The sequence below is a fragment of the Pelmatolapia mariae genome, linkage group LG16_19 (genome assembly GCF_036321145.2).
Source record: "Pelmatolapia mariae isolate MD_Pm_ZW linkage group LG16_19, Pm_UMD_F_2, whole genome shotgun sequence".
Classification (NCBI taxonomy): Eukaryota; Metazoa; Chordata; class Actinopteri; order Cichliformes; family Cichlidae; genus Pelmatolapia; species Pelmatolapia mariae.
The window spans coordinates 66,830,875-66,849,441 of NC_086241.1; the positions used below are offsets into that span (position 1 = coordinate 66,830,875).

The 18,567-nt window shown below is 45.5% G+C and overlaps 2 protein-coding genes across 7 annotated transcripts in view; one reads left to right on the forward strand and one right to left on the reverse strand.

Moving 5' to 3' along the window:
* The first annotated feature begins 911 nt into the window (after positions 1-911).
* insm1b (insulinoma-associated 1b) lies at positions 912-3,703 on the forward strand. The gene has a single exon (XM_063498266.1). It carries the CDS (start codon positions 1,182-1,184, stop codon positions 2,643-2,645), a length of 1,464 nt encoding a protein of 487 aa, XP_063354336.1. The 5' UTR covers positions 912-1,181; the 3' UTR covers positions 2,646-3,703.
* A 1,720-nt stretch (positions 3,704-5,423) lies between these two features.
* Positions 5,424-18,567, reverse strand: part of ralgapa2 (Ral GTPase activating protein catalytic subunit alpha 2) — a 93,656-nt gene continuing 80,512 nt past the window's right edge. For 3 of the 6 annotated variants that reach the window (XM_063499064.1, XM_063499060.1, XM_063499062.1), the window contains 3 exons: positions 13,818-13,939; positions 10,996-11,055; positions 5,424-7,982 (listed from right to left, as the gene is read on the reverse strand). In XM_063499064.1, coding sequence (XP_063355134.1) covers positions 7,822-7,982; positions 10,996-11,055; positions 13,818-13,939 — 343 coding nt within the window. In that variant the 3' untranslated portion in view covers positions 5,424-7,821. Of the gene's footprint in view, positions 7,983-9,992; positions 10,035-10,995; positions 11,056-13,817; positions 13,940-18,567 lie in introns of all 6 variants that reach the window. The other 3 variants (XM_063499063.1, XM_063499065.1, XM_063499061.1) reach the window with 3 other exon arrangements.

An 18,567-nucleotide genomic window follows, 5' to 3' on the forward strand; every position in this document is an offset into this window, starting at 1 on the left:
TCAACTTCTAACATCCCGAAAACACTTTTGGGCTATCCTGCAGCTACATCAGCCACATTTTAGCTCTGAATATCTGGGCAGCATTTTTCCCCAACACGAAATTCGGCTTCGGCCTTCTTTGTCTGGAGCACTGATTCCGCCCAGCACGCGTCTAGCTGTGGGCCAGATTGGCCGTGAGTCCCGTTTCACAGTTAAGAGGTCAATTTGCCTTTCAAACGGAAAAAAGAGAGACAGGATATCCAAGCACGGGCAGACGTGGCCATTGTGCACAAAGACCAGAGGGCCTTCTTATTACTTATGTATGCAGCGAGATGCCTGATTTATATGTCGAGTTAAACTACCGAGACAGACACGTGCCCTAAAATAAAGAAACACTCCCTCTGTAGTGTTTATTCAAGACGTAATAAAAATAAAGGTCTTTAAAAAGTGTCTTTAGTTCACTGATGTGCCCGCGGAACGCGCGTAAAGGTCACGCGTAAACGAGTCAAGTGCGTGGATAGAAAAAATGTTTAGTCTTAAAACAAACTGGATGACTGTGCACTGCAAACACAGTTTTACAGCCGTGTGTGAGGCGAGCCGCCTCTCTGACCAGCACCACAGCGGACACGTGAAGAAACACACCTTTGGGTTTCTGTTTAACCAAGCTCGTCTCACCCAGTTTTAATTCGAAATTGTGATAATTGTGGCGGTGACGGACATTTCCTTTTGGCAACTCCAGGACCCCCGGAGGAGAACCACAAAGATGTGGCACGTGTGCATTTGTGTAGGGGCCCATCAGACCGTAAAAAGAGGAGGGTCCGGCGTGTGCCTCTGTCGGGGAGGGGCCGAGCGCACACATTAATGTAATAAACCGCCAGTACATCTGCTAAGCTATCTGCACATCCTCCAACGAAATCCAGCAAACCCAGGATCTGAGCCCTCCCACAATAAAATCCACTGGGATCTTGGTTTCATCCGATTGGTCGGGGATGCTGCAACAGGGGGGGCGAGAACAATAGCATCATTCCGGCATAAAAAGAGTGGAGCTATGCCTTGGAGACGAAAACATTTCAGCAACAGAGGGATCGATATACTGGGGAAATCAAGTCCCATAAGCCTCTAGTGTTGCCATATTTTTCAAACCTGGATACTCCAGATTTTACCCACCTCCCCGAAGTGCCTTTTCGCCGTTCCTCGCCAAGATGCCCAAAGGATTCCTGGTAAAAAGAAACAAGAAATCTGCACATGTTTCCTACAGGACTCGGTCAGACGATGATGACCTCCAGGAGCCACCCACCCCAGCTGCCTTGCCGAGTCACACGGACCCATCCCCGCCGATTTCAGTGGCGTCCAGTCCGGACCGCGCCTCCGCATCGCCGGATTTCACCGCAGCTGACGCGTCGGTGCCAAGAATGGAGAAGCCGGCACAGTTCGGCAACCCAGAAGCCGTGTGCCAAGCCCTCTACAGCCCCACCCGGCCAATCAGCAAGGAGCACGACAGGGGATATTTCGAGCGAAGTTTCAATCTGGGCTCGCCTATTTCTGCCGAGTCATTCCCAACACCCGCCTCCCTCTCCGGTCTGGATCACCTCCTGTACGCCCCGGTCGACCTGAAAATCGGCACCAGCAACAGCAGCCGCAGCGGCACCAGCACCACCAGCAGCAGCAGCAGCAGCAGCCTCCCGGGACCAAGCAACCGGGTCGGCACCAAAAGACCCGCAACTGATGGAACGGAGCGCAAATCTAAAGCCGCATCCAAAAAACCCAAAGCCATTAGGAAACTCAACTTTGAAGACGAGGTGACGACTTCTCCGGTGCTTGGTCTCAAAATCAAAGAGGGACCGGTGGAGATGAAGCCGCGGGCTCAGTCCTCCGCAGGAAACAAACCTCTGGGGGAGTTCGTGTGCCAGCTGTGCAAGGAGGCGTACGCGGATCCGTTCTCCCTGGCTCAGCACAAGTGCTCCCGCATAGTCAGGGTCGAGTACCGGTGTCCTGAGTGCGATAAGATGTTCAGCTGCCCGGCAAACCTCGCCTCTCACCGCCGCTGGCACAAACCCCGGACCACCGGCACGCCCGCCATGCCACCCGCGCAGGGCATCAAACCTGAAATGGCCAAAATGCCACCACTAGGTGTCAAGTCAGTCTCCGACGAAGCCAAAGACATGAGTGACAGAGACACCCCGAGTCCAGGTCTGTCCGAATCGGGTTCTGAAGATGGCTGCTATGACTGCCAGTTCTGCGGGAAGAGGTTTAAGCGGCAGGCGTGCCTAAGGAAACACATCATGGGACACCAGGCCCTGCAAAAGAAAGTGCTGGAGGAGCACAGGTTTCAAACCAGCGACCGCCCGGCAGAGCAGGCTCCGGAGTCAAACACCTCCTCATCAGCGTCATCATCCTCATCCTCAGCGGAAGCCTCAAACCAAAGCCCCCTCAATCTGAGCCCGGTGGACTGCCTGCTGTGCCCGGTGTGCCGGGAGAGCTTCACCAGCAGGGCCGGCCAGGAGAGACACCTGCGCCTCATGCACTCCTCCCAGATTTACCCGTGCAAATACTGCCCCGCCACCCTCTACAGCTCGCCGGGGCTCACCAGGCACATAAACAAGTGCCACCCCTCGGAGAACAGGCAGGTGATCCTGCTCCAAATGCCGGTGCGCCCCGCCTGCTAAAGACAACACAGAACTCGTGCCTTTGATGGTGGAAAATTAAATAAAAAAATAATAATTAAGAAGCGGATAGAAAAGTGGCTTTGGGGCTTAAAAAAAGAAAAGAAACGAAAACACAAAGGGTTTGTGCTCACTGCCATAACTTTAGGCCAATGAAAGGCAGGGCGGTTAAACGTTTAAATGGTGTCTTTTCCATGCCAATCAGTGATTGTTGAATGCTTCTCTCTATATTTGAATTACATATAGGCCTATTTTGAGATTTTCTTTCTCATATTAGTTTATCAAGATTAAAAAAAACGAATACAAAGCGTTAGTTTGACTGTTAAAGGGTATTTTTCTAGGACAGCACATGTTCAACGATAGCTTCTAGACCTAAGAAATGTCTTAAATTTCTCAGAAATCCTTTTCCCCATCAAAGCCTGTTGACTTCACCGGCCGTGATTGCTCTATCACTGTAGCTTTACGCTAGTTTGTGAATGACAGAACTTAGTGTTGATGGAGGAAAAAAAAAAGAGTGACTGAGGAATTCCCTGTTTAGTAGAACCACAAATGCCTTTAGTATACAAATAAGCCTAGTCCGAAATAGCCTACGTACACATCCAAATCCCGCTGTATAACTGCCTTAAAAAAGTCAACATAGATTGTTTTAATTTGAATGCTGGCACATATTTTATTATTATTATTATTGAAAATTGTTGCAATATTTGTCATCATATGTTTATTTATTTATTTATTCTAATTATTTTATGTAACTTATTGTGTTTGTCGTGATTTTTTCCTGTGAATCGTTCTGGCAGTTTACATGTCGTATAGCCAAATCTTTTGTGTTTTTTTGTTTTGTTTCCTTTTGTCAAATTTATGAGTTGTGATAAATGTCGTGGGTCGGGTTTTAATCTTCAATCTCCACAGCTCTTGTAAAAAAAAAAAAAAATAAAAAAAAATAAAAAAAAGAGGAAAAAACGTAAAGCTCTTACCTTAGATGCAATCTTTTTTAAGGACAAGTTATTTTTCTTAAATGTTGGCTTTTATAGCGCTTTGATTGTATGTGTATATCGTTGTTGTCTATCGAAATAAAATATTTTCCAAAGGACACGTGGTCTCAAGACGCTTTTCACACAGACACCAATGAACTTTATGTCCAAACAAAACTCTTCGTGTTACAATAATTATTACTAAATCACAATGAGCTCGTGGCTCATTCTGGTTTTGCTCCTTTTGGGAAAGCCGAGAAGAAATGCCAAAATGCCCACGTGCATCAGTCGTTTTCTTAATTTCAACCCGCAAACTGCGCAGTGCGCACAGGAACACACACCAAAAATAAATCCCGCTCCGTTCCTCCACACATATTTTAAACTCTATTCGACTAAAATGTTCTACAGGAGGCATCGTGGGCACTTTTTGTCCCATTTTTTATGCCTGATCAGCTGATTTGAAGTTGATTCTGACAGCAGCCTCCTGAAGTACAGCAGCGAGATGACAAATTGTTAAACTTTGACAGTGTGAAATTAAACCAAGTCACCTTTCAAAACCTGTAACGGTTCCTCTTCAACACCTCTCCCACACATGGTGACACTCCAAAACGATACCAATCTATTTAGTCGTCTTTAACAGGGAGAAAGTCCAACTCCCTTGGCTAAACCCCCCTGTGCCTTCGACATCAGACTTATTCTGCGTAAATCATCGCTGCGGTGGCTCAATAGACGCCGTTTCGCTGCCTCAGTGAAGCACTTAAGGCCTAATCATAAATTCACCCTCTTAATACCACGTCAGGACATGACAGCAGGACAAAGAGGTGGTGGATCAGAGCTCACCTCTGCAGCAGTAAAACATCTGTCTGCTTTGGAGAACTCATACAACTCGATTTATTTTCCTGCTTCGGTTGTTTTCAAATGATTTAGGACACATCAGGGCACAACTGGCTTCAAAGCTGACCTCCAGAATCCATAAAGCATTAAGTTAGTGGTAATTTAGCAAAAGACACATATAGCTGACCTCACAGGCCAATCAGTGATGACAAAAAAAAAAGGTCAACTGAAAGACTAATGTGTAAAAATAAATATATATATACACACATTTAAAAACATCACCTCTTCACTAACTTGAACTCCTCACAGTCTCTTCCTGCTTCTGCAGAGTTCTTGTGCTTATTAAAACTCCTGCAGCGATGCAAGGCCAAAGAGAAGGCAAACTTTTCAGTGTTACCCCCTCCTCGAGCTCCTCCAGGCAACACTGACAATACATTAAGAAAGAGTGAGATTTGAAGTGTGAAAATTGACTGCAGCTGCCAGTGTAACACACGAAATAACACAATTTGGTAGTAATCACAGGGATATCAGCTTGTTCTGTCGTAACGTATCTCAGAGTCGGTGACAAACAAGCAAACAGTGCCGAGCCGGGTGAAAATGGGGCAACATTAGGTTTCTTTCTCACGCATGCACAATTTAAGGGCTCCAATTACAGTCAAGTACTTTTCTTGCGTCTTTATGTGGCCCAGGAGAGGCAGGGCACCTGTAGATGCTGCAACCAATTGCACCTGTACCTCCTGGTGGGGTTCCATTATGCTCCTCTAAGCAGGGCAGAGCAGCAGGGGAGACAGATGGGAGGAGGGTCAGATTACTCCTGCTGCTGCCAGCATGGCCAGGCCAGGGTCAGAAAGCCCATGGCAACAGCACCATCATAACCACACACACAAACCTCACAAATCTCCGGATAATGAGGAAAAACAGCAAACGACAGGTAGAATTTCAAATCGATTTAATGAAATGTTTCAGTTTTCACATTTCTAATAAAGATAGCAGGACTTCGGTCATTAAAAACAGTTTGATATGTTGACAAGTAATGATGAAAGTTTCAAGCTTTTTCCCCCTCTTATACAAAGATTATATTACAGGCATTAATATATTTATATCCTGAGGGCAATGAAGCCCTCAAATTTGACACAATGTACAAGGATTTCTAAAACGAGAAGGAGAAAATAACTAAAACTAAGACTAGCTCAATTTCTTCACGCGTATAAGACACAATCTTATCTTGGTCCGAACTAACACCTCCAGTGACTAATCCTCCGAAAGGAAGGCGCGAGCCCTCCTTTTAACAGACATATTCTATAAGCTACAATCTTTGGATCAACATCATGGTCAGCTCCTTCAAGTGGCTTTGGGGAAAATTAAAACCATAGATGTGATCCAGGCCTATATATCTATACATTCCTCAAAAATGACAACAAATAAAATAAAGAGAGCACAGATCTGTCAGTCCTCCTCCTGCTGCGGGGATTCCCCACATCCTGCTCGGGGAACGGACCAACAGGAGGTCAGATGGTGGAGAAACTGACAGAGGAACGCGGGGAAAGTAAGGCATAGTAGTGCAACAGATGGGGGATAGTGTTGCAGCTTAGGTGGAGCCCTCAGAGGGTGAGAGTCTATAGTGTGTTTATGTGAGTGAGTATGTTTGCGAGTGAGTGGGTGAGCGGGAGGGAGGGGAGGCGGGGGACACCTGGCTACCATGACAACCCGAGCTGGCAGTTTGGAGGAGTGCGAGAGGCGGGCTGGCTGTTGCTAGGAGGGCTGTTAAGAGTTCAGCTCTGGCATGCCACCTAAACCCAGCCCCCTCCTCCTCCCCACCGCCACCCCCTCCCGTGGCCTCAGGAGGCCATGACATGGGAAGAGGATCATGGGAAAGAGGACGAATGGATGCCACTGACACAAAGAAGGTGGCAGCACACCACCAATAAATAAAGACCAAAAATCCATCTGTTGCCGTTTTCATGAGACGTGATCTTTAGAGACGCAGAGGGAGGAAGAGACTTTTTTTGTTTTTTTTTTTACTCCCGAGGAGGAGACGGGACGCTGAGATTTGATTGTGGGGTGTGGAAATAATGTGGGACATCATCTTAGAAGACAGACATTACACAGGCACTGTGAGAAGCTCCCTCAGAAACACAATCTCACACACACACACACACCAGTGCATGGAGTTACCTGAGGCTCTGGCGGCATTTTTCCTTTAAACACCACACGAACACACAACACCGCAAAAGATAATTCAAACAGTCCATCCAACAGACTGACATCAACAAATAATATTTAAAGCAATTTACATCCAAGAACAAAGAAGCATTTGATGTTAACTGACAAGAGCCAGTGCAAAGACCGTGGTCGGCGTGTGTTGGGAATGTTGGAATGTCGATGTCTCGGCTTTACAGGACAGGGAAACTGATAGCGGAGGAAAGAGACAGGAGGAACTTATTCAATTACCGGACATGAGCCTATGTTAACGACATCAGAAAACAATTACAAACGCAGTGTTTTCTCATTCCAGCGCAGTTGCATAAATCAAATAATGACACGATCCATTGGAATTCATTTAAAAAGGAAAATTAGAGTAGTAAAAAAAACGAAACCCAAATGTCATTTCAGCTCAAGTTAGAAAGACGTCATCGATTGTCCACTCCGAGTTCAAAACAATTAAACAGCCTCTGGCTGCACATGCTGCAGGGACTCCCGTGTACTAGTGCAGCGAATGCGAAACATTCAGGGGAGGCTTTCCCCATCCATTGGTGCTTTTCCCTGCAGGAACATCATTCCCCCACGTAGATGGGACGGCATCACACTGCCGCTAACTGAAATGGTATCTTTGACACAGAGAGGCTGTGGCGATGCAAACAGAGGTATAAAAGGCAGACATATTTATAAATGGATACCAAACTCTTGTGCAGTTTTAGCGTGGTGTCATTTACAGCTGCGTCATCAGTGCTTTGTTACATGAAGTGCTGGGACAGAGGAACTACAGAAACTGGGTAAAACAGTCTCCCATTACCTTACTACAGTAAGAACTTTAAGTGTTTTTCTAGCGCACGTGAGCGCTCTAGAAAATGAGGATAAAATCATTGCAGGTGCCTCCTATGCTGAAACCAACGAACATAAATAGCTTACTTTCACGTACACACCTGTCTCAGTTAACACCACAACAAAATGAAATGTACTGACAAAGAAATCAATGATTGCCACTTAAATTAAAAATTGCCGTATGCTCCAGTTAATGTTTACATGTCACAAAAAAGGAAAAAAATGAAACATTAAAGTAATTTCTTGCAGTCGCGGCTGAGTTTGTGAGGTTTTTCCAGAAAAGACTGAAGGCGGCACTCGGGTAGGGGGAAGAGGGGGACGGGTTGAAGAGCTCAGTTGGAGGATTTGCTTATAGCGCTGGCTGATCGGCGGAGTTTCCCGGAAACTCTGTTCTTTGTGGCACGGGGCATGGTGGGAGACACCTGGTCGACTGAATCTGTTGTCGTCGTGGTGATGCTTCCAGCTTCGGTGCTTCCGCTGCCGGTGAAGGACCCTGGGAGAGAGAGACGGAGGAAAAGTTTGTAGACAGAAACACGACAAAGAGAGAGAGAGACAGGGAGGGTTAAATGTGGCGGGCGTTTGTTTGATTGTTTTATATCCCAGCACGCTCCATCATGCACGCGGCTGCTCCCAAAACCAGGATCACCCAATTCCCTGGATTTCCACCAACATTCACACAAATACCAAGTTTAGAATAAAAGAGTGTCGGGATTCGAGTTTGCTGCAGAGCAGAATTCATTTGAATCAAGATGGCGCATCTCAGAAATCACATGCTTTTTTCACATGCTGTAGAGAAGCAAAGCTTGTTAAAAGAGAAGCCGCCTTTATCCCCAACAGTTTTTTTCCCTTTTATGATGTGAAAAATGAGGCAACCTTTGTAAAAAAAAAAAAAAAAAAAAAGTATTCAGTTCACAGTGTGACAGCAGAATGCTTTGAATGAAAATGAAATTACACATTACGCTCTTGTTGTGAACATGTGGAGCCTTCCTATTGTCAAACATTTTCCTTTTCCACAAAAACTTCACTTCAATGATTATGGCAAACGGTAATAAGCCGGGAGGTGGGCATGAAATGCTGGCGAGGACAATCAAGTATTGTGAACGCCGACTTCCTCGCTGTGCCCCTGACCAAACCCCAACTACGGGCACCCCCCACCCCGACCCCACCCGCTTTGGCCCCATGCCTCGAGTTTAAACAACTTTTCTGCTTTGTTGAGGTGGCATCTGGTTGCCTATTTTCTTTCCTATCCTTTTATTTCCTGCCATTTTTTCGGAGGCATCTCAAGTTGCAGCGGCTAAAAGGAATGGCAGATGGCTGGAGTAACAGACACTCAGCCGCACAGTGGACACCAGCAGCATCCAGAGCCACGGCTCACAGAGAGGAGGCTGGGCCGTGGATGAAACGCTGGGTGTGGGTATTGTGAAGGGCTAGAGGGGAGGTGAGGCGGGGGGGGTCTGAACATGCATTCTCAAATCTGCATATGAATATAAAAAAAAGAAAAAAGAAAAAAAAAAAGGATCGGGCTTGGGTAAAAATGTGAGCAGGACGATTTCTGCATTCCCGTATTGTACTCATTCCTACAGTAAACTCTTGCAAAATGCATCTGCTGGAAAAACATACGACTATTAAAGGCAATCCAGTCAACACACCATTAAAGACGCGCTGCACTAAACAGTCATCACTACCACTGTGGCACTTAATGACTGCGGTTGCATCAGTTTCTAAATGATGTTCTTCACTGTACGGCCTTTTGTAAGAATTAATTTTCCAAGTAAGCTACTAAGTGGGGAAAAATAACACAGATCCAGAAGAGGCTAATGTGTCATCATTATCATGATTACAACCCAACACGTCCGCCCTATACTCGGCCAAAACGGCCGTACGCCGAGCTTCATTTCTGACAGAAAGAAGAGAGGAGAAGCAAAGGGAGAAAGAAAACAAAGAGACTCTTTAAATGGCCCTGCTATCCCATTGGTCCCCACTGCAGCAGTTCAAACAAGGCTTTAGATGACAAAGACGTCTTCCAGTGCGGCAGGTGTTAGTCTCAGAGTCTGCCCCAGGCAAACAGGCACACTCCAACAGGAGGAAATGACAGGGGTGGGGGCGGTGGGGGGATTGAGGGAGAGAAAAAAAAGAGGAAAGAAAGAAAAAAAGTGTTTGCTGGGGGAAGAGATAAAGGCGCGCCACATGCAGAAGCGAGGGCCAGAAGTGTAGCCGTATTGTTCATGCTGCTACTTAGTCAGGTGCTAATTGTCCCCACCGTGCATCACTCTCAATTACCAGCCTGGCCTAAACAGTAGGACATACCCCAAATAAACAGCCTGGTTTTTCTGTCCCTTTCCCTTTGTTAAAGCGCTCAGTAAATAAAGCTTGGTTAGTACTGAATGAAAAAGGAGAGGTTCGGGGAGGGGGAACAGCCAGGATGAGTGAACGAGGGAAGAGCAGGTAGGTAGGCAGGCTGCCAGAACCAAAACAAGCTTCCGGCCTCATTTGGGGGGCTTACCTTCACCACACACAGTATTTGGATCTTTAAGATATTTTTAATCTAAAAGGAGGGGAAAAAAAAAAAAAAAAGAGTAAAGCATCATGAGAGAAAGCAGTGGACACACAACCTTAATCACACTGCAGGAGGACACAACACAACGCTGCTGAAAAGAAAACTCTCAGGCACAGAGGGAGGGACCTTCAGCCAGCGCGTGCGGTGTCGTGGTTAGCCGTCGCTGAAAGGCTTAAAGGTCAGAAAAGGTTAACTGATTTGTGTGATGAGTTAATCAACAAATGCCATTTTTCCCTCTACCTGACAAACTGGTTACTTAGAGTTTCTAAAAACTGAGACCATTTTGAAAAAAATCCCAAGCACGAATGGTGTTCAGTTCACATGGAAACAAGAGGCTGGAAAACATTTACCACCAATGTTACGAGCTGAGAGGGTTAGCATGAGAGAGGGAAAAGATGCCGGGGCACCTCGGAGGGTCAGGGGGAGCTTTTATGTACTTTTACCCAGAGAGAAAAAAATTGGTTTTCTTGTGTGCAGTTAATCATTTTAAAAAGTAAAGCGAATGATCACAAAATGACAAAAACACTCAAAATGCAGCAAAACGGTGCAAGTTGTAACACACGGAGGGCAGAGTGGTGAGGATGGAGTCTTCGTCCGGGTATGACAGACGGGCTAGCTCATGCAGGAAGCCGCGATGCTCGACTGAAGTTGTGGGGTGAGACTGGGGTTACATTCAGGAGCTGTGAGAATGAAGTTATGAAAGACACAGACAAACCACCAAGGTGGAGGGCTCGGGTTGCATGCCTTACAGCAAACTGGCAAAACTGCAGGAGCGCTTCATTTAGCAATTAGTGTGCAGGGCTTAAATTCAAACCCTGCTGCTAAATCAAGCGCAACCCTTAGTTATCTGACGATGGTGGGGTTCAGGGTGACCTAAATGAAGTGATGGATGTTAGCAAGCCGATGCCGGGCGTCATGCCTAGTATGGAGGAAGCAGGCAGAGTCTTACAGTCCAGTTTGGCCCAGGGGTACTCCATGTCCCAAACCATCCCCGGCCAACGCCTGCACGCTGTCATGGAGCATGAGTGACATGTTAGTGGCAGCAATGAGAGGCAGAGCAGGATGGGTGAACAGACAGATGGATAGACAAACTTGTGTATAAACAGACACACACGCACGCACACACACACACACGCACACACACTCCTGCACAAAGGAAAAGCATAGGAGAGTGAGAGTGGTAGCAAATTTGAAAAGAATGAGGAGCAACATCAGCCAGCCATCACAGACACATTCAAGCTGTAAGCCTGGTGAGATGCATTAGACCTGAAGCGCCACACGTACTTTTTGAAATACAGCAAATGCAGTTGACAAATGAAACATGAAATTGTGAGAGTTGTTGCTAATGACAAAAAGAGTGTACTGGTTGCAGCATCGACAATGTCATTAATTCCTGGATTTCACCGACAGTGACCGAAGAAATAATCTAACTTTAGAAAGCCTATTTAAAATGGATTTTATTTTAATCTCAACTTTAATTTTGAAAGGCTGGTTTATTCCTAGTTGAAGCCTTTGTAGTGACACCAAACTGTAAATGACTCTTATTCTGAGTGTATTCCACATGCAATATCCAAAACCTCATACAGTACTACGCAAAAGTCTTCATTTACCTCTCATTGCTTAATGTTTTCCCAGAAGTAGCAAATACAATACAAACTAAAAGTCACATAGTGACCTACGAATCACTCCAACACGAAAAGGCACCAAGCCTAAGGGATGAACCAGTGTTGTGTTTACACATAACAAGAAACTTAGTAAATAACCAACTTTAAATCATAGCTTTAGGATTTTAAATTGGTTGCCTGTCACAAAACAATCTGGTAAAACAACAGTTTTACCAGTGCAGTAAAAGCATACCTGGAGAGAAAAAACACACCATCAGTCATGGACTGGCCTCCCCAGAGCCGCACCTCAGCATTACTGAGGCAGTGTGGGATCATCATGACAGAGAACAGAAAAAAAAAATATGCAGAAACATCCAAAGAAGAGCTTTGAATGTCCATCAGGAGGCCTGTAGAACATTTTCTGTGGACTACTTAAAGAAATTACAAAAAAGTGCCCAACAGAGTTCAGGCTGTGTTCAATAATAAAGGCAGTCATACCAATTATTAGAATTATTTTAGCTTAGGCATACTGTATTTCTGTGTTTCAATAAATCATTGCACCTGTTTTCCATTTCCTGGCAAAATCTAAAGACTTTTGCACAGTTCTGTAAGAAAAACATACTTTATTGTAGTATTTTTATGCAAGTTTGAACAATACCTTTGTGCATATCCTTGTATTATTCTGTTGGCCTGTTTGCACACAGTTTCTGGAGAAATGGGATATCGCTGCTCAGCGGCAGGCTGACACAATGATCTTGCAGACTTCATTATACTTCTGAGCTTCTTGCATTGGCTGCAGCACACGTCCCATGCTGTGAAACATTATTCTCAGTTCTAGCTAACCTTTCTCAGACCGGCTCCAAAGCAATCTGGGAACCCTTTAACTCTGTTCGCTGGGGCAACAGTCATTTGGGGCTCTTCCAAAATAATCTGCAACAAGAATCTTCTTCTTCCACCGTTTATGATTTCCCATAAGTAAAATTCTAACACATAGTTAAATCATCATCCTAAGATTGGAAGCAGACTCGACACGGAAACAGAGTTTCGGGTACCGAACGTTTTTCATCTGAAGGTGGTCAAAACAACCCACGACTGAAATACTCGTCAGCATCAGCTGTTTTACGTAATTAAAAATAATTCTCTCTGATTTTCACTCCTGTTTGTCTATATGCCCCTGCACGCTTGTTCAGCACCAAGGATGGAGGAGGTAAATTTTACACCCCTACCCAGCAGTATGGTAATGTGTCTCACCACCTCCCGCCTGCCTGAATATCACACCTGAACATCTGAAGTCCGACACAGACATAAGACAGGCACCAATTCCAACAAAAAAAAGAAAGGAAGAAAAAGTAGTAGACAGTTAATTTTCACATGCCCACATATGGCACAAAAATACAGAATACACGGTAAACCTTGTTCAAAACATAAGCTCTGACAGATTTGATAATGACACGACGTCTGCGGTGTGGTGCTGTGGAGTGCTTTTCTTGTCAAAACAGAACGTGTGTCGAGATCCAATAGAGTGTAAAAGTGCAATCCTGTATTGATTTCAGTGCTGGCGCAGATCGATCGGTGCTGGTACAAGTAGGAAGAACAAGATAAGACACGTTTTCCATTCTATTCATCACAGGCTGATAAGAGTGCTGTGCTGACATCCGAGAGCTGCTGTTTGTTGGTCGGATCTCTTAAGTGTTGGTGAATGAGCTCATGAAGACACACACAAAGACACACACCCTGCAACTGCCATTTAAAAGGCTGCTTATATTCATAGGAAAGTAATTGCATGGAAGGATGCGTTTTGAAAAAAAAAGAGGAGATGTACAAAGTAGCGTGAGTGGGGCAGGAGGAAGTGGAGAAAGTGTTTGAAGTCAGTCGGACAGCGTGAAGAGCCTGGGCCCGTCGTTTGATATTCATCAGTGAGCGTGGGCTTGGAGTGGAGAGAGAGGGGGGGGTAGGAGAGGGGAAAAGGTTTGGACAGGTGTGTTTTGAAGGAAAAAGAGAGACTGAAACGCAGGGGGGGGGGAAATAGATGATGAAGAAAAAGGGAAGAAGGCATGGGAGGAAAATACCCAAAGGTAATGAAGCAGGAGTGAGATGGAGAGACAGAAAGAGGTGGAGTGGAAAGAATGTGGAAGAGGACAGAATTGCAGTGTGGTTCATTTCTCACCTGTCCCACTCATTGGATATCCAGGGGAGGGGGAGAAAACCTGTGAGGCAAAGTCTTCAAAGGTCATGACCTCTCTATGGTTCTGAACAATGGCCTCCAAGTAGAGTGCCCGCTCCTCATAGCTGGTAAGGTCTTGTTAAGGGAAAGCACACAATGATAAACAGGAGAAAAAGCCTTGGATTCTCATAAGAGTTACATAAAAATATCAATTAATTTTTTGCAGATTTCAACAAACACAAAAAATAAAGACAAATAACAGCCACATTTTTCTGGATGCGCCGCACACAAACAGTGCTGTGGGAGTGAGTGGCAGCTTTACCGGGCAGGGCAGCTCCACCATCAGCAAAACCCAGCCAGAAGCAAAGATGGAACAATCAGCCATGCCACACAAACCCCAAAATGAGAATGCAGTCTCCAAATAATCATAAAGAAAGAAAGAAAGAATACATCACTACTGGCGTGATGCTCGAAACCTCTCCTCTCCTGTCCTCTCCCGCCTCTCATCCCTCTCTTCGCTCTAATAGAACCCCTGCTGCAGGCAGCATGTCTAGGACCACCCTCCCCGATGTGCTGCCTGCCACTTCTCCGTGCCATCAGGGGGAAAATTGGAGCCATTTGAAATTCAGAGTGACAAGCAGTGACTGGGGCCTGGGCAGCCAGCATGCAGGATGGATGGCTGGGTTTGAAATGAGAAAGCTCCAATAAATAAATAAATATATAAACAAATAAGCCCGCAAAAAGGCTGCTGGGTAGGGTGGAAAACATTCTGATGGCCATTATCATATCATTATCACAGATATATCATGTTGTGGAATGGCGGCAAGTGCTGGATGAAATATGGTGTAGTGAACTATTGGAGTAAAAAGGTCTATCTGGAGGCATAATGATACTAAGTGCTGTGAGATACACCAGTGTGTGTGTGTGTGTGTGTGTGTGTGTGTGTGTGTGTGTGTGTGTGTGTGTGTGTGTGTGTGTGTGTGTGTGTGTGTGTGTGTTCAGTCTGATTATTCTCAGCTGTCTGTTGTGGTCATGTTTCCTTCACAGACGACACCTGACAAATTGCTTGACAAATGCATACGCTCTCGCACTGAAACACACACGCGGAGCTCTCGCTGCTGAACGCCGACGCCCTCCTCCCCCCCGTCTCATTATGATTGCCAGGGTGGAGTGACACCGGGCCGCTGCTGACGCCAAAGCTGTACCAGGCTGAGCGGAGATAGGCTGGACTGGGCTGAGAGGCTCTAGTCTGGGTTAGATAGATAGGACGAGACAGCGAATGGGCAGGGGGCCTGCTGTGGGCACATGCCGCCACAGCAGGGGCCAATGCAGCCATGACCAATGGCTTTGAGGGGAACCGTAGCAAAGCGGGGATGACGGGCACCTGAGCCGGGACACACCAGAGGGTACGATGGCCAAGCTGCTGCGAGTCAGAAACGGACAGAGGGCAGAATAAGAGACAAGATAACGGGAAGTAAGTTCATTGACAAGCCACGACTTAATGTTTTTTTTCCCCCAACATGCAGGAAATTATTAATAAATAAAATATACATGTTGCTCAAACACAAATACTACATTGAGAAGTTTACTTTGCTAAAAAAAATAAAGCAGAAGCTTTACATAACCTCATTTGGACACTTGTCAGGACACAACACTAAGACATCCATTAAATTAAAAGCTCACAAAAGAAAAGAAACGGGAAGATTAAAAATAAATAAATAAAAATATTAAGTGTACGACCTGCCGACTATATGCTGCACCTAATTGCTCATTCTTTGCCAACACCTCCATTTAGGAAATGCAGAGCAGCAAGACTTTAAGCGCGTAAAAGCACTTCGCCGTGAGCTTTGCATCTGTCTTCCTGTCATAGCCAGACATGCAACGTCACTGTTTTCTGTCACTTGTTTGAAACCGTGCTGGACAAAGAGTGGCTATCCCAGGCTCTGCTGCCATGGTAACCTGGGTCACAGCTCTGTGTGGTGGGTCATATCCAGGGTTTAGTGGATGACCGAGAGAAAGGATGTTTGTTAAAAAAGAGCAAAATGTGTCCACATTTGAGGTTTTAAGTGGAGGGCAAAATACAGGAAAAAGACTGATTGAATGAGAAGAAACGAGAGAACTTAGAAGGACACCGAGAAATGAAAAACAAGGAAGGATGGGGAGAGAGAACCTCAGCACAGCGTGGGTCAACAGAGCCATATGGCTGTCCATTATCAGAGATGCAGATGACTGCAGGCCTGTTATTGAGATTCCTAAAGCAAATATTGACTCCAGCTGGAGCAGACGCTCTCTCTGACTCTGACACACGCCTCTCCTCCACTACTTCCTTCCGCTGCCCTCTATCCAAGTTAGACAAATGGATTATACTGGGTGAGAGACAGAGAGAGAAAAAAAAAACTTCACAGAATAAAATGAAGGCAGATAGTGCAGAATTATCAAGAGACGAGAGAAAATATGACAGAAGGAGGGGGAGAAAAACAGGTGGTGAGGGAGGGAGACTAATAAAAGGTATTCTGGGGATGAGTAAAAGCGAGAGCCATAATCAGCTCACTTAAGTAAATGTGAGATGCTATCTGCAGGTAAAAACAAAAAATTGTTGCACAGAAATCAGACCTGATGCACACAGTGAGGGGTAATCTTGCCTTCACTCTCATTTTTATGCTGGTCTCTAATTACTTAGGCATGGGCACAGCTTGTTCCCCTGCATATGCACGGACGCTGTTACCTCTATGCAGTATAGTAATCAGGGGACACATCCAGAACAATGATGCAAACGCCGTGTCCATGTTATGGACACCAAACCCGCTCACACTGACCTACTTTTAGTGGAAAAATAAGCTCCAGCTACAGTTGATGAGTTCCTGGTAAATATTCATGTTTGTGAGACCGGGAAAGAGGACGCAGCTTAGAAAACTTCATACTTTCTGAAAATGTTAGACGTTATGAAAGCCTTCCTGATGAACTGTATCACAGAAGGCTAAACCCCATATCCTGTGCCATAAAAAAAAATCTCATAAAGCGAGGGATGAAATATAAAAAGGAAAATGCAGACAGGTCTACATTTCCACAGATGGAACGCAACTCAAGTCACCCGTGACATAACTGTCATTTACAGCTGAACAGGGAGGTCAAGAAAGACGAGCACGGGTGGGAGGAGAGTTTGCAGAACCACTTTGGGAATTTCCAAGGAACCCCTACGTTCCAAGCGGCTGCATTCTTATTAGGGAGAAGAAAGGAAAACCAATGTAATGTTTATGGAGCGTGGCAAACACTGGGATAGTAACGAGAAAAAAAATCTCCCAGGTTGGAGTTAATGTAAAACAACTTTAGTTAGGAGATGATATCTGGAGACATGGATGTGGTCGTTTTGGAGTTATGAGGGTGGGGTGGAAGTGGATGCTATAGAGAGAAAAGCCTATTAACTCCAACACTGTACACATTTGAGAAATGCTCCTTTTTCATCCTGTCCCCTGGCTGCCCTCTGCTTCTCTGTCATTACAGGTGACAAAGACCTGAACTTATAGCTAGTATGCAGCAAATCAGTGCAGGTGTGAAGCCAGAAACCTGCTACTCATACCTGTGTGAACATATGTGCATGCATATATGGAGCAACATACGTGTGTATGCATATGCATCTGTGGGTGTGTGCACATATGTATATGTATGCATGCATGCTGTCCAGATGGTGGGGGTAGCTCTGGGGGAATGGTAGGGGTCAAGCATCTTTGTGGATCAAAGCCAAGGTCAGGGCAGCTGCAGCGCCCCATGTTCAAGGTGAATGGAGGCCTCAGATGGCTCTTCATTAGCAGGCTGCTCCATCCCCGCTGGACCCCATCGGCCAACCGTCACCAGCCCTCATCATCATCTCTCCTCTTTTCTCTCTCCATCCATAGGGACCGGTCCTGAACACGCCTGTCCACTGGGATCCATTTTATAGTGTGCATAACCCCACCCAGCACATTCAGCCACATACGCACGCTCACACACAGAGGTGTTTGTGCATTAGCAGGCACAACGCTCACGGTAGCACCCACCACCCATGCACTCTGTTCCCCAGAAGAGACTGAGCTCTAAGCTGACCTCTGAACCTGTGCGTCTCTAGAGAGGAGCATCCTGACCATCCCAATCTGAATCTTTGTGTTCCTATGGCAAAAGTGGTCACACCACAGCACTGGCCTCCAACATACACTAAGCATCTTTCAAATACACAAAACCTTTGAACACACAAGCACACGGCCTTCAAGGATCATTATGCATCATGGCTTCAGGAAGTAGTCCTTTAGTAAAAAGGTATCACTGAGGCAAAATAAACAAGCAAATGTTCTGGATTCTAAACGCGTCTTTCACCCTGCATCATTAACAGTAATCAGACAGTAAGGGTCAGAAGACCACAGAGAACCTGTTTGACCACTGGAGGCTGCTAATGTTAGGTCTGCAATTCTGAAAGCATTACAGTTCAAGACAAAAAAAATCACCTCTGCTTTTGCCTGATGAAGACCAAATAACGGTAGACACCTCGGGGTTAGATGACATAAAAGATAGGAGCAGCTTATGGATTTGAAAATGTGAGGCCAATGCTTATGTCTTAAATCTGGATTCCTTTTAAAAGCCAGCAGGGTTGCAAAAAGAAGTCTAGAAGAAGACTTTGAGCACTTGGACTACATACGCTCCCGATCTTATCAAATGACACCGATTCTGAACATTTTGGTCCTGAACACAGTTAAACAGACAATATTGCCACTGTGTCAGTGAG

Bases quoted from the DNA above. Each gene is read 5' to 3' on its own strand.
- insm1b (XM_063498266.1), top strand. From the start codon at position 1,182: ATGCCCAAAGGATTCCTGGTAAAAAGAAACAAGAAATCTGCACATGTT.